Source organism: Aulonocara stuartgranti, assembly GCF_965226115.1.
Source record: "Aulonocara stuartgranti genome assembly, chromosome: 5".
Taxonomy (NCBI): domain Eukaryota; kingdom Metazoa; phylum Chordata; class Actinopteri; order Cichliformes; family Cichlidae; genus Aulonocara; species Aulonocara stuartgranti.
The window spans coordinates 36,512,324-36,525,805 of record NC_138943.1 but is presented as its reverse complement, the minus strand read 5'-3'; the positions used below and the strand labels follow the sequence as shown (position 1 = coordinate 36,525,805).

Here is a 13,482-nt window from a genome sequence, read left to right as displayed (position 1 = left end):
AGGTCTAATCAAAGAAAGTTTATTCCCTGAGGAAGAAAGCATGCATAAATACTTTTTACACTAAAAATCCCACAATAAAATTGTCCAAAAAACGCAATACAAATATCAAAGTAAAATCATGCAAATAAAATCCAAACTACACTCAAGAATAAACACTAAAATAACAATAAATCCGACTATAAAACAAATACAAGTTTCTGCTGTGTAACATATAAATTTATTGAATTTAATTACATTTAATTACTTCTTACACAGTAGCTGTTTAAGTCACAGAAAACTGGACCTGCATCTCACACAGGCAATCAACCTGTACAGGAAAAGAACAAGAAGTAACAAGAGTCACTCCACCTCATACTCTAAAGCACAGCGCACACGGTCACATGGATGATCGCACGACTGAAAGAATCTGAGTCATAGCACCGACTTTAAGGAAGAAGGCCTACAATGTTTTTTAAAGTTGTCTTATTTCAAATATATAATCCATTATACGTATTATTTTTTCCATTATTTTCATTATTGAATGAATTTTTATATATTATATAATTATATAATTTTTGACATTGGTAAGCTGTATAACTTTAGGGTCACCATTATTTTAATTGATTTCATAATGTGAAACATCCTTTGAAGAAAAGTTAACTTACTCAACTTTCTGATGGTCTCTCCCTATTGGCTTCCTGCCATTTCACTTTCTCACCCTCACACTCCCTCTTATCTTCTGTAAATCTCCCCTATGTCTATCTCACCTTGGCTTCCTTGTCTCACCTCCCTCCAGGACAGTCAAGGTGGACGTTTACGACTGGGACAGGGATGGGAGGTAAGCGCTCTCACTCTGTGTGACTCTCCTTTTCCTTGCTTTAATTTTCAGCTCCACACGGAGTCTCTGAAATGTCACACATTATTCTTTCTGACCCAAGGCATTTTATTAGAACAAGTGAAGAGCTCCACCTGCTTGGCACACACTGGGCAATGAATGAAATCTTGTGAGTGAAAGGTTGCAGCTAAGTGGTTAGGAGGTCAGGTTATACATGGCTTCTACGTCTCATCACAGATGCTGGCTACTGTAGGAGCCCTCATACATGTGGGGCTTAATTTGCAGATATCTTGTGGGGGTTTTCAGGCTGTCTGACCTCATGTTGCTGTTCCACAAATTTTACTCTGAAAATAAATTTTCAGTCTTTTCTCTATGTTCTATCTTCTGTCTCTCTTTTCACTTTTTGTGAGAAAAAAGGAAACCTGAAGGAAATGTTTGTCTTGCAGAATTCATCAGGCTGTAATTCTGATGCATTTTTACTCAGTTTCCCTTTTAGGCTTTGACACAGTATTCTGTTTTGTCAAAATAGAAACATAACAATGACAAATGTATACGCATAATACATTTTTGGATAAAATATCTCTATCGACCAATGACGTGTCATTGTGACAGGGACAAAGAAAGGGAATCCTTTGAGGCTAGACACTTTTTCAAAATTAAAACAGACACTGACTAACGAGCTACACATCACAAAAGTTAGAGCCATTAGAGGATCTGAGTGCTCTGTTGGGGCTATACACGTCGAGAAAGTCTGTTAGGTAACTGGGCGCCATTTTTAAAAGTATACAAAAGGATTTTAAATACGATACGGTATTTAACAGGGAGCCAGTGTAGATTGGCTAGAACAGGGGTGATGTGATCATGCCTTCTGGTGCCAGTTAAGAGGCGTGTTGTGGCATTTTGAACTAATTGCAAACGCTGGAGGAGAGAGAATTGGAGGCCCATGCACAGAGAATTGCAACAGTCTAGTCTCGAAGTAATAAAGGCATGGATAAGCTGTCCAAGGTCTTTATGTGGAATATAGGGCCTTGCCTTGGAGATTTAGCGTAGCTGGTAAAAACTCGTTTTCACAACTGAGGACACTTGTTTGTCTAATTTGAATCTTTGTGATCTAAAGCACAGGACAGCAAGGTTTAAAAGGCAAATATAGCCTAGTTAAATTAAATATCTACAGTTAATTTAATTCAGAGCAGCACAGTGGTGCGGTAGTTAGGGCTGTTGCCTCACAGCAAGAAGGTCCTGAGTTTGACTCATCTGGCCAGGTCTTTCTGTGTGGAATTTGCATGTTCTGCCTGTGTTTGTGGGAGTTCTCTCCACTTCCTCCCACAGTCCAAAGACATGCAGTTAGTGGGATTAGATTGACTGGTGATTCTAAATTGCCCATAGGTATGAATGGCTGTCTTTCTCAATGTGTTAGCCCTGTGTCAGATTAGTGACCTGTCCAGGGTGTACCCCGCCTCTCGCCTTTTGGTATCTGGGATAGTTTAATGTGTGAGAAATACCACATCATAGAAGCTGAAAAGGATACACTTCTCCTTAAATTAGTGCAACTTAATTGCAACTATTTTGTATAAGTTTGTAATACAAGACAACAAAAGGAAGATCCATGCAATCCTTCACATTGGTTAAAGGGAACCCCGGCTATTAAGACATGTTTGCGCTAAAATATGTACTGTGCTTTCAATAACACATATATGGTACTAAAATACGCCAAATGTTTTCCTTAAGCACCATCCATCCATCCATTCGCTTCCGCTTGTCCTTTTTCAGGGTTGCGGGGGGCGCTGGAGCCTATCCCAGCTGTCATGGGGCGAGAGGCAAGGTACACCCTGGACAGGTTGCCAGTCTGTCGCAGGGCCAACACACAGAGACAGACAACCGTTCGTGTTCACATTCACTCCCGCTTTCACGCCTATAGGAAATTTGGATTAATCAATTAACCTATCCCCACAAACTGCATGTCTTTGTACGGTGGGAGGAAGCTGGAGTACCCGGAGGGAACCCACGCAAACACGGGGAGAACATGCAAACTCCACACAGAAACACTCTGGCCTGATGGTGGAATTGAACTCAGGACCTTCTTACTGTGCGGCAACAGTGCTAACCACCGTGCCACCGTGCTGCCCCTAACCATCGGGAGCCCTCACATTAACTTTTATCGAGTGGAAAAAAAGTCCTCCATTCATTAGTGGACCTTTGTTGTTGCCACTAGCTCTGTGCCAATTTTGGGCGCCGATTTTCTTTGTGCCCACGGACTGGTGGTCGATGTCGCTAACAGACGCTTATTCGATGCTCTGTCCTTTTCTTTAATACACTGTTTCACTCGGGCCATCGAGCCCCTGAATTGAGCTAATTTTGTGACTTCAGGGAATGTTTTTCAGTGTTTGCTCTTGGAGTTCCCTTCACTGACTGTTCCTAATTTCATGAACATGGCTACGAAGCACGGGGTTGAACATTATACCCCGACGATCGGTCCCCCGGTGTTCGCACGCGTGCGCCTCCTCAACCCCGCAAAACCCTCCGTCGTTCGGGAAGAGTTTGCCGCTATGGAGCATCTCGAGCCTGTAAGGGCTGGCTAAGTGACGCTCATGTCAGGAGGGGCTAGTGCCTCCCTATATAATAGGCTGACATAGCGTCAGATGTCATTCAAAAACCTCTTCTCACTTCTCACAGAAGCCTGTAAGACAACTGTGCTATTGGGTGGTAAAGCTAAACTGTCCACAGATTCGAGTGAACAACTCGGTCACCGGGCGCTTTGTTCCCAGCATTTCAGTTGTCCACTAGCATACAAGCAGTAGCAATACTGTTCTGTAGCTAGTGCTGGTGTCAAGTAGCAATACTTTCACCCTGGGAAGTAGCAATATTTTCCCAAAGCGATGTAGCAACACTTTGCTAATAAAGGTACCACTAGCTTCACCATGAGGTAGCAATACCCTTCGGCACTAGCGGTTTTACACATTAGGTAGCAATACCTGCAGAAAAGTAGCACTACTTTTCACCCCATGCTAGCTGAGAAATAGTAATATTCTCCACACTCAGTGTTGGTCTCGCTAATGTGCACAACCCTCTAGCTAACCATGGCTACGACTGACAACGAAGTTGCGAAACTTTGTCCTTGCGGCAAGAGGATTTCTGCCTGGGATACACACCCGTGTGTGCAGCATGCCTAGGCTTATCTTAGGCTCAGGCTGCCTTGACACCTGCACACGACTGTATCCACTGCGCGGCTTTCCCACGCAAACTCCGCACAGGCTAGCTCGCCAGGCTAACCTGTCGGGTGGCGACTCTTTGCTGTGTGAGGCTGCTGCAGCGCAAGGAGAAATTGAGATGCCTGATGATTTGGCAACAACGCCAGGCCGAGCTGGGCAGAGGCCGACCCTCAGCCCATCGCGGCCGCTCTCCCGTCGCTGGAGGCACATGGAGAATGTGAGTTTTTCCCCCATGTTGGAGTCGCCCGGGGAGGAGATGCTAATGATGACGGAGATGAGTCGGCTGACTCAGAACTCCTCCTGTCTGACGAGGAGGAGGAGGGTTCCACCTAGAATCAGCTGGGCTGCAAAGCCCTCGGCTACCGGCGAGGTTGAAAAACCGACACCGCCGTCTCCCCTGGATCTCGACATGCAGGACATGCGCAGCTGCTAGGCTCAACATCCCATGGCCCGCCATACAAACAGAGGTTGTAAAATCTCGTTTTGATGGTAAGAAATTGCCAAAGGCGAAAAAGATGGGGAAGCATGTGTTGGCTTACCAACCTGATGACTAAGGAAAAAGTGTTTTACTCGCTGCACGATTAGAAAGCGCCGCTCGGGGTGGATGCTCTGGCTCACGAGTGGCCAAGAACCCTCCTCTATGCTTTTCCCCCAGTGGCCCTCATTTCTCCAACTCTGGCCAAATTGAGAGAGAGAGGTCACTATATGATCCTGATAGCCCCGCACTGGCCAGGGAAGCAGTGGCTGGCAGAGATTTTTCAGCTGCTGTGCGGCCCACCTTGGCTGTTATCACTACGCAGAGACCTCCTGTCTCAGGCACGGGTGGAAATATTCCACCCCCACCTGGAGATGCTAGCTCTAAGGGCTTGGCCTGTGAGTGATTTAACCTGAACACAGTGGGGCTCCCTCATAGTTTTATCGACACTATTCAGTGTTCTAGAGCATAGGTGTCAAACTCTGGCCGGCGGGCCAAATTTGGTCCACAGCCTAATTACATTTGGCCCGCGAAGCCATACCAAATTACTATTAGAGCTGGCCTACTGGTATTATACAGCTAATATATATATTGTTTAGTATTAAGCTTTGCTTGTTCCATATTCAGTTTTTCAGCAAAACGTGTTTGAGTCCATAAGAAAAGATTCATTCTTGTATCTAGAGGAAGATTTTTTTTTTTCAATAAATATTAATGTTAGCCCACGACTTTGTTCCAGTTTAGAATTTTGGCCCACTGTGTATTTGAGTTTGACACCCCTGCTCTAGAGCATCGTCTACTAGGACACTATATGAGCACAAGTGGCGTGTGTTTGAAAGCTGGTGCTTAGAATCACAGGCCATCCCTTTTCAATGCTCTGTGGCTGTGATTCTGTCATTTCTTCAGGCCCTGATTGATAAGGGTAAAGCCTTCTCCACCATCAAGGTGTATTTGGCAGCAATTTCAGCCTGCCATATTGGTTTTGAGGGGAAGACTGTTGGCCAGCATCCCTTAATATGCCGTTTCATGAAGGGTGCACGGCGTAAATTGCCTACATCTAGGCCACTGGCTCCATCGTGGGACCTTCCCACAGTATTGGCTGCGCTCTCCTGTTGCCCATTTGAACCCCTGGAACAGGTTGAGTTAAAATTTCTGTCCTTGATGACAGCTCTATTAATTGGTTTAGCTTCAGCTAAGCATGTAGGAGAGATCCACGCTCTCTCAGTGCATCAGTCATGCATTCAGTTGTCCTCGGATAATACGAGGGTCAGTATGCGGCTAAACCTCGCCTTTATCCCAAAGGTTGTCGGCACATGTTCCCCTACAGATGTTCTGGCCTTTCACCCACCGCCTTTCTCCTCAGAGGAGCAACAGCGGCTGCATACCTTGTGTCCAGTCCGTGCACTGCGCATTTATATCGACAGAACCCAGAGTGTCGGACAAAGTGAAAAGCTATTCGTGTCCTGGGCTAATCCACATAAGGGAAAGCCTGTGTCTAAACAGCGCCTCTTCCATTGGATAGTAGGAGCAATTGCCCAGGTCTATACTAGCAGGGGTCTTCAGCCTCCTCACACATTTGCTAGGTTTTACAGGTTAGATGTAACAGCACCTAACCTAGCGCATTCAGTCCTCAGTGCAGGTTCTTCCCAGGTGGGAGCTTCTCCCCTGTGAAGTGCTGTTGGGAACAGTTGTCTTCTTAACAGGCATGTCTGGCAATCCAGCAGTCAGTATTCCTCCCATAGTGAGACACGAAACGAATGCTATGAAAGAGAACTTAAGGTTATGTATATAACCCCAGTTCTCTGAGTAGCATGAGTGAGTGTCTCACCAGACCGCTCTCCTTGCTATGGAAGCGAGGAAGAGGAAGAGGTGGGCTTGTTTTGAATGACATCTGACGCTATGTCAGCCTATTATATAGGGAGGCACTAGCCCCTCCTGATATGGGTGTCACTTAGCCAGCTTGTAAGGGCTGGCGTAATGGTATCTGAGCTTCTGATGAGGTCACGCAGGAGGCCTTCCCATAGTGAGACACTCACTCAGGCATGTTTCGGCTTTGCCACGTCCCACGTCGGTTAAAGCGCTGCAGGAGTTCTTGGGGGGTCTACAACCGCTTTCTCCCCAGAGCTGCGCACCTGCTGTGTTAATCAAGAGCTCTCATGTCGTCTGTGTTTACCTCTACAATATTATATTTAGATGTATTTAGATGGAAGCTAGCGAGCTAACTCCCTGCTAACTTCTAACTCAGTTAAATGTCATAAATTCCGTTTTCATGGATGCCTGGATGTTAAACTTAATTGATACACCTGGCAGAGCTGCCACACTGATCATTTTATTACAGATGAACAAATTTAGACAGTTTTTCAACTCTCAGTAATGCTGCAGTGATCATTTGACTTTTGCAGCGGAGTTTGCTAAGAATGCTAATAACATCAGACTCAAAGACCGGATAGTGCTGGTCTACCAAGTCGTAACCAGGTCACTAATAGACAACTTAATTGACACCATTGCTACACTATGAAAAACAAAACAGGTTAGCTGAACGAAAGCACTTATACTGCTAACAACCAATACACGTCATTGTCCCAGAATGCATTGCGTGCGACAAAACATGGCCGCTCCCACGGCTCCAAAATAATTTTAAACAACAAAGATTTAATGAATAACAACAAAAAAATTGTAGTTATTCTTAAGTATGTTTTTATGTGGTGGAGATAATTTGTAACATATTTAGAGTAACTTGTCATAATAGTCGGGGTTCCCTTTAAGTGGACTCTTTCTATTTATATTTGTATTTCATAGCTTAAAAAGAGAGAAAATCATTCGGACACCATGTTGTTGAACAAAAGGACTATAATTTTTTGTCAAAAAGAATAGAAAGTCATGTTACAGATACAACAATAACTGTTTTCTTTTTATTCGTTATCTTTATCTCATTCTCCCTTCCAGTCATGACTTTATTGGAGAATTCACCACAAGCTACAGAGAACTATCCCGAGGCCAAAGCCAGTTCAATGTCTATGAGGTAAAAAAAAATGAAAAGAAAAAAAAAGACAGAGTGCAACAAGAAGTACATTTCACTTTGGTCACAAAATGACAAAGATTTTCTCCAAAAACTATTTTTTGTTGATTGTGTCGATGGTATTAACAACACAGCTAGTTCCTTCAGTGTTATATATTATTCATGAAGTAATATTCCTTGTGTTATGAATTCCAGCCTTTATTTGAGGACAGTATTAAATCGCCACCTGTTCATATTAGCTTAGAAATATGAGGAAAGACTATATAATGTGTTCTGACTTGTTTGTTGAAAAGCTTGTTTCATGTTTCCTCTCTTATGGTCAAGGTGTTGAATCCTAAAAAGAAAGGCAAAAAGAAGAAATACATCAACTCAGGGACGGTAAGACTCGTCAGTGTGTCATGTCAACAGCTGTCACATGTTTCATGGGGATGACTCATAGCAGGAGTGATTTATCAGTCCAGTAAATGTATAATGTTTGCTGTTAGCCTGTCTGTAACCTCCCTTGGTTCTCTTGATATTTTTTCTCATTTCCCTTTCACTTTCTCCCAATCTTCAAGGTGACCCTGCTGTCTTTCAAAGTGGAGTCAGAGTATACATTTGTCGACTTCATCAGAGGAGGGTAAGAACTCAGTCAGTCATGTTTCATTAGGGTAGAGTCGAACATACACAAATGATATTACTGGAAGGTAGTACAAAGGGTGCAATGTGTTATAAACTTTGACTAAAATGTTTACACTTTTCTTACATTCTGGTTTTCCAGTGAAAAAAATCAGCCCTCATTTGATTCTTGAGTCACAGTTTAGTGACTCTTCACAGCTTCTGTCTTTTATCCCCACTGCTCTATTTGTCGAACCTGACATTTAGTTTGCCACTGCACACAATGTTGTTCAGATAAATGATAACCAAGATAGCAGATTTCACTAGGAAATGTCTGCTTCTGATTGATGAGAACTTGAGTTGTCACTGAAGATGGCCTTGACTGATGTTATACTTTTTACTTACATCAATTATTCTAAACAAAAAAGACACATTGAGTATCACGACAAGCTGGGCAGTCATGGCGTAATATGAACATTCGTCTTGTTCCAACATGACTGTATACAAAGCAAGATTCATAAAGACATGGATGAAGAACTGGGCCTGGAAGAACTCTGCGCCTTTGGGATGAATCAGAGTAAAGTGGATTCAGGCCGTCTTGTCTGACCTCACAAATATGCTTCTGGAGAAATGGCCAAAAATTCCCATAAACCTCATGGAAAGCCTTCCCAGGAGACTTTTACTCAAGTTATACTCATATGTGTGTGAAGCCAGATGAGTGAATACTTTCAGCAATGTAGTGTATTTCTCATACTTTTACTTTATAAAACTAGGGGTAGAAAATGTTTTGGAACAAAAGAACATCAGTAATAATGCTGTGGTTATAAAACCATAACATGTAAATAACTAACCCCCAACATGCCAGAAAAATCCAATATAACTCATTAAACTGAAATGGCAATAAAGCAGAGGGCATGACACAAGAAAGTCAGCTATGCTATGCTCTCAGCACAACTTAAACACAGCAGTCGTAACTAAATCTAAAGCAAAAGCTTAAGAAAATACACAGTAATTCAAAGAAAGTGCTTCACCCCTGTACTTCTAGTTGGTTTACTGACAACCACAGATTGCATCAGGCAGATCAGACAAGTGTAGCGGATGATGTCATATTGCATCAGCTCTAACTTTGACCAATATGAGCATGCTTTGAGTTGCATCAGCTGCATCAGGGTCACACTCTGAACGTTTGATTTGTTAACTACGTAACCTAATTAGCTGAAGTAACTAGCGTTTCACTCATAAATACTGTGTGATATTAATACAATAAATGTGTTACAGCAGTCAAGCAAATAGGCTGGAAGAAAAAACATTCCAAGGTAGTGCACTTTATTTGAACACTGATGTTTCTTAAACCATCAGTGAGGCATTTGCTGCTGCCTCACTGCTTTTGTTTTAGAGTTTTATATTGCTGAATTTGTTTTCTCATCATTCTGGACAGCTCATTTTTTTTAAATTGTTTTTGTTGTGAAATGTAAGCTACAGAAAGCTGAAGAATTCACTGGGCAAAAACAATACTACATACGTTAATAATTTGTAGATTTCAAATACTTTAGATGTCTTACAATTTCTAACCGGTGACCAGTACGTTTCTCGATCTGGCATGAAGAGCTGTAGATGTTCTTCCAATCTCAAAACGAAGTCCTGACCACTGTGACTGATATCAATGTGCTCAATCTCCCACCAGGACACAACTCAACTTCACTGTAGCCATAGACTTCACAGCATCCAATGGTAAGACAGTGTTTCATCTTAATGCATGCAGGAAATGTCCACACATCTGTTCAGTGAGATTTTTTTGCCCACAAAATAATTTGTTGTCGCTTTTTTACTTTAGTTAGACTCTTTTTGCCTTCTTTTGAAAAAATCAATTTCAGTGGCATTGACAAATAACTGCCACACAATTATTTGTCTGTCTTGGTGGTGGTCTATATGGAGACACTATTCGTGCTATTATGTTCCCAAATGTCTATCATGCTATCATCAACCATCACACATATGCACAATATGTACTTCTGTGTAAAGTATGGAAACTGGAATATGTCCTAAAAATATCACAATGGACCAGCTGAAGAATATAGTGCACAAGCTGATTGTCCATTAAAAATGACCTTCACATTGAGAGTTGCTTTTTGATTAGCCACTTAAGAGCATTTTTAAAAAGCCTGAACACCAAGTCCCTGTTATTCTACAGAGGTGCCTGCAAAGAAACACAATGACAGTCACCTATCAGCCAGACAGGAAAAAACAAACTCCTAATTGCAAAGTCTTTAAGTTGAAAAATTCTCAAAGAAAGAAGCTCTGTTAACGAAATAATGAGAGATTAGCAATATTACACCTAATCTGGTTGTTCAAATACTTCATCAGTCCATCAGGCTAATGGGACTTACTAAACTGAGGCAGCCAGATTATTGTTGTATTGTAATTAGTGTTTACAGACATGATTGATAGTGCTGATTGACAGCACAATTTGTCAGTTTTGGGCCAGGAGTTACCTCTGTGTTTGTAGGAATTTTATTTTTTTGCCCATGGCAGCGTGCTCGGTGCTCGCTCAGATTTCAAGTTTAATTTTCTGCTGTAGAAAGAAGTTTTCTTCCCACGCAGAGTGAACAGCAGACGCTGATGTTTTTGTCACTTATTACAGAATCAAACTCAAAGTAATGTCAGTATTTCCAAGCTTTAAACGCTGCACGTTCGTACTCTCTCCCGCTCTCCATAACATCCATCGTTGATCTACACACGTCTGTTGCTGCCACGGACGTCGCACGCTCGTACGTCATTGTCATGAGACACTCTCACCAACAAAATCATGGTTTAGTAACGCAGTAAGGCAGCGTGCTTATGGGAAAGTAACAGTAATCTAATTACTTTTTTGCAATAGTAATACTTGTTCTCGTTACTTGTAATCAAGTAATCAGATTACAGTAACGCGTTAACACATTACTGCCTATCTCTGCTCAGCACATTGCAAAGCATGGAGTAAAGGATGCTGCCACAGCATATGTTTCCTGCAGTTACCGATCACTGGCAGTATCTGGCAGTCTGATGCACTTGGCTGGGTTTGACAGGTGCCTGGAGAACGATACTTGCTCTTGCTCTGCATTGTACCAAGTGTAATCAATAATTACATATTCCCCTTTACATAATTCTATTATATAATCACCTCACATAATTATGGTGTGGGGTTGTTTTTCAGGAATAGATCTCACAGGCTTAGACAGAAGCTTAATGCTTCAGGGGATGGCCCCTTCCTCTTCCAACGTGGCTGTGCATCAGTGCACAAAGCAAGGTCCATAAAGTCATTAATGAGCAGGGTTGGTGCGGAAGAAAAACGTTGTTAACAAAAAGTTGTTATACACTGAAAAAAATATGTTGTTGGATTTACTTAATTCAATGGTGGACATTTGTTGCACACAGATGTTTTGCTTTGGCAGCAACTTAAACAATTGAGTTAAATTAACACAATTTATTCATGTTCAATAAACCTGTGCAATTTGTGTTGATAAAATGTGACTTAAACATGTTTTGATGAAGTAATTTGAGCTCTTGAAATATTTTAATCCTTCACAATTTTCTCACTTTATCCCAACACCATTCAATAACTTTTACCCAATACTACTTGGTCACTTAAATACTACATGTTATCTTCAAATTACATTTTGCTATTATATTCTAGTATCAAATACACAATTTTCAAATGGAGGCCTTATAACAGATTATATTGTTCTCTTCCAAGATGGTTGCTGGCATCCACCAGTAACCTTTCAAAACAAAATGTCTAATTTCACTGCATTGACAGTAGGTAAAGAATTAAACTGACATTACTCCACTACTGAATCTATATAAACCAACAGTTAAATAATGTCAGTTCTTCCGTGTTCTCTGGAATCAATCACAGCAAAGAAATTAGACTCTTTCTTTTGAAAAATGTTGGGAAAGAACAATACAAAACATTCTATTTAAGGCTTCTGACGTCAAGATTCAGTTAAACAACAATTATAACTAAACAATTTGAGGTAATGTTAGTTTCCATTAACATTAAATTAGGTTACTGAATTGGCAAACACCTTCCTATTAACATTACCCATTTTACCCCAATAACTAAAGAAATTAGCACTTGCAGGTCAAAACCTTTATTCAAGAGATGCAAAAATAACATTGATACGGTGAGTGACTGTCAAAAATTACGGCACTGATCATACTGTGACATCTTGGTTCAAAACAGCAAGCTTAGAAATATTCAACGTTCCTTACTTCAACTGAATGAAACTGAAAATACCATTTCACACGGCCCATATGGGATATTTAGACTGCATAACTGTTCATGCTACATCTCTTCACTAGTAAAAGAAAGAAAAAATACAAAGAGAAATTTAAAAATGCTGCCAAACAGACAGAGAACTTGTACAGAGCAAAAGGAAAAACAAACAACAACAACAACAAAAAAACGGCTCGTCCTCATGGCAGTTGCAGTGTATATAAAAATGAACCCTGCGATCTGTTCCTGGAATTGAGCTTCAAAAATGCAGCAGAACAAGTGTGAGATTTAAATGTCTTCTCACCTAGAGCTGGTCACCTCACATGCATAACAGTGAGCTTCGTTGCAGGAGCAGTTTTGTCTTAGTTGTGAGCTTTTCTTGAGAGCTGAGTTGCTTCCAACTCCATTACCACCCTTTGAATCACCTCAAAAGTGTAGCAGAGTTGTGATGGGTAACTCATATTGAAGGAATAAAAAAAGGTCCAAACAGCATGGCTACTGCAAAGGTCACGTTATCCAGATCTTGAAGAACTACTATACCCTCGATGATGATGCCAACGTCAGAAAAGTCATTGCCTGGTGCATCCTCTGGAGACAGATGTTCATTGTGGTTTTCTCAATCTGTGCAGTGGCCTCAGTCAAGTCCTGGTTAAACACAAAACATTTCTTTAAGATTCCTTTTTAAACTCATCTCTTTTGAATCTACCAGTTCTAATGTTAGAGTAATTTAAACCAATGCAAGCAACATAGTAAATAGCTATAGCCAAAGAGTGGCCTGCCATGCTGCCATTCATGGTCTAACAGAGTTTCTAAGAGAGGGTGAAAAACATAATTTCAAATGCTTTACATTAGTTTTTCTTAGAAAGACACCGGCCCATCAGAAATCCAGGTTTTGTCACTCAGAAGATGTTAGAATTTAGACTTTCAGCCCCACAATTTGGTTAGCTGTTGGTCTTTTTTTTTTTCAAACAAAAGCTAATGTAAATATTGGTGGGATTTTCCTTTGTTCACTAGAATGACAAATTTAAAGTTTTTTCACACTGATGTGACCCCTAATACAGGGGTGGGGCCTCAAGGGCCGGCGGCTGAGTTCACTACCAGGCCTCATGTGAACTT

General features: G+C 41.4%; 2 protein-coding genes across 7 annotated transcripts in view; one reads left to right on the top strand and one right to left on the bottom strand.

The window, feature by feature from the left end:
* The window catches only part of LOC309706770 (copine-9-like), a 186,982-nt gene that overhangs the window by 127,644 nt on the left and 45,856 nt on the right, over positions 1 to 13,482 (top strand). For all 6 annotated transcript variants that reach the window (XM_082533603.1, XM_082533598.1, XM_082533602.1 and 3 more), the window contains 5 exons: positions 776 to 817; positions 7,442 to 7,517; positions 7,839 to 7,892; positions 8,072 to 8,133; positions 9,796 to 9,842. In XM_082533603.1, the coding sequence (XP_082389729.1) occupies positions 776 to 817; positions 7,442 to 7,517; positions 7,839 to 7,892; positions 8,072 to 8,133; positions 9,796 to 9,842 (281 nt within the window). The remainder of the gene's footprint in view (positions 1 to 775; positions 818 to 7,441; positions 7,518 to 7,838; positions 7,893 to 8,071; positions 8,134 to 9,795; positions 9,843 to 13,482) is intronic.
* The window catches only part of LOC309706775 (transcriptional repressor scratch 1-like), a 409,990-nt gene that overhangs the window by 388,997 nt on the left and 7,511 nt on the right, over positions 1 to 13,482 (bottom strand). The window lies entirely within an intron of this gene.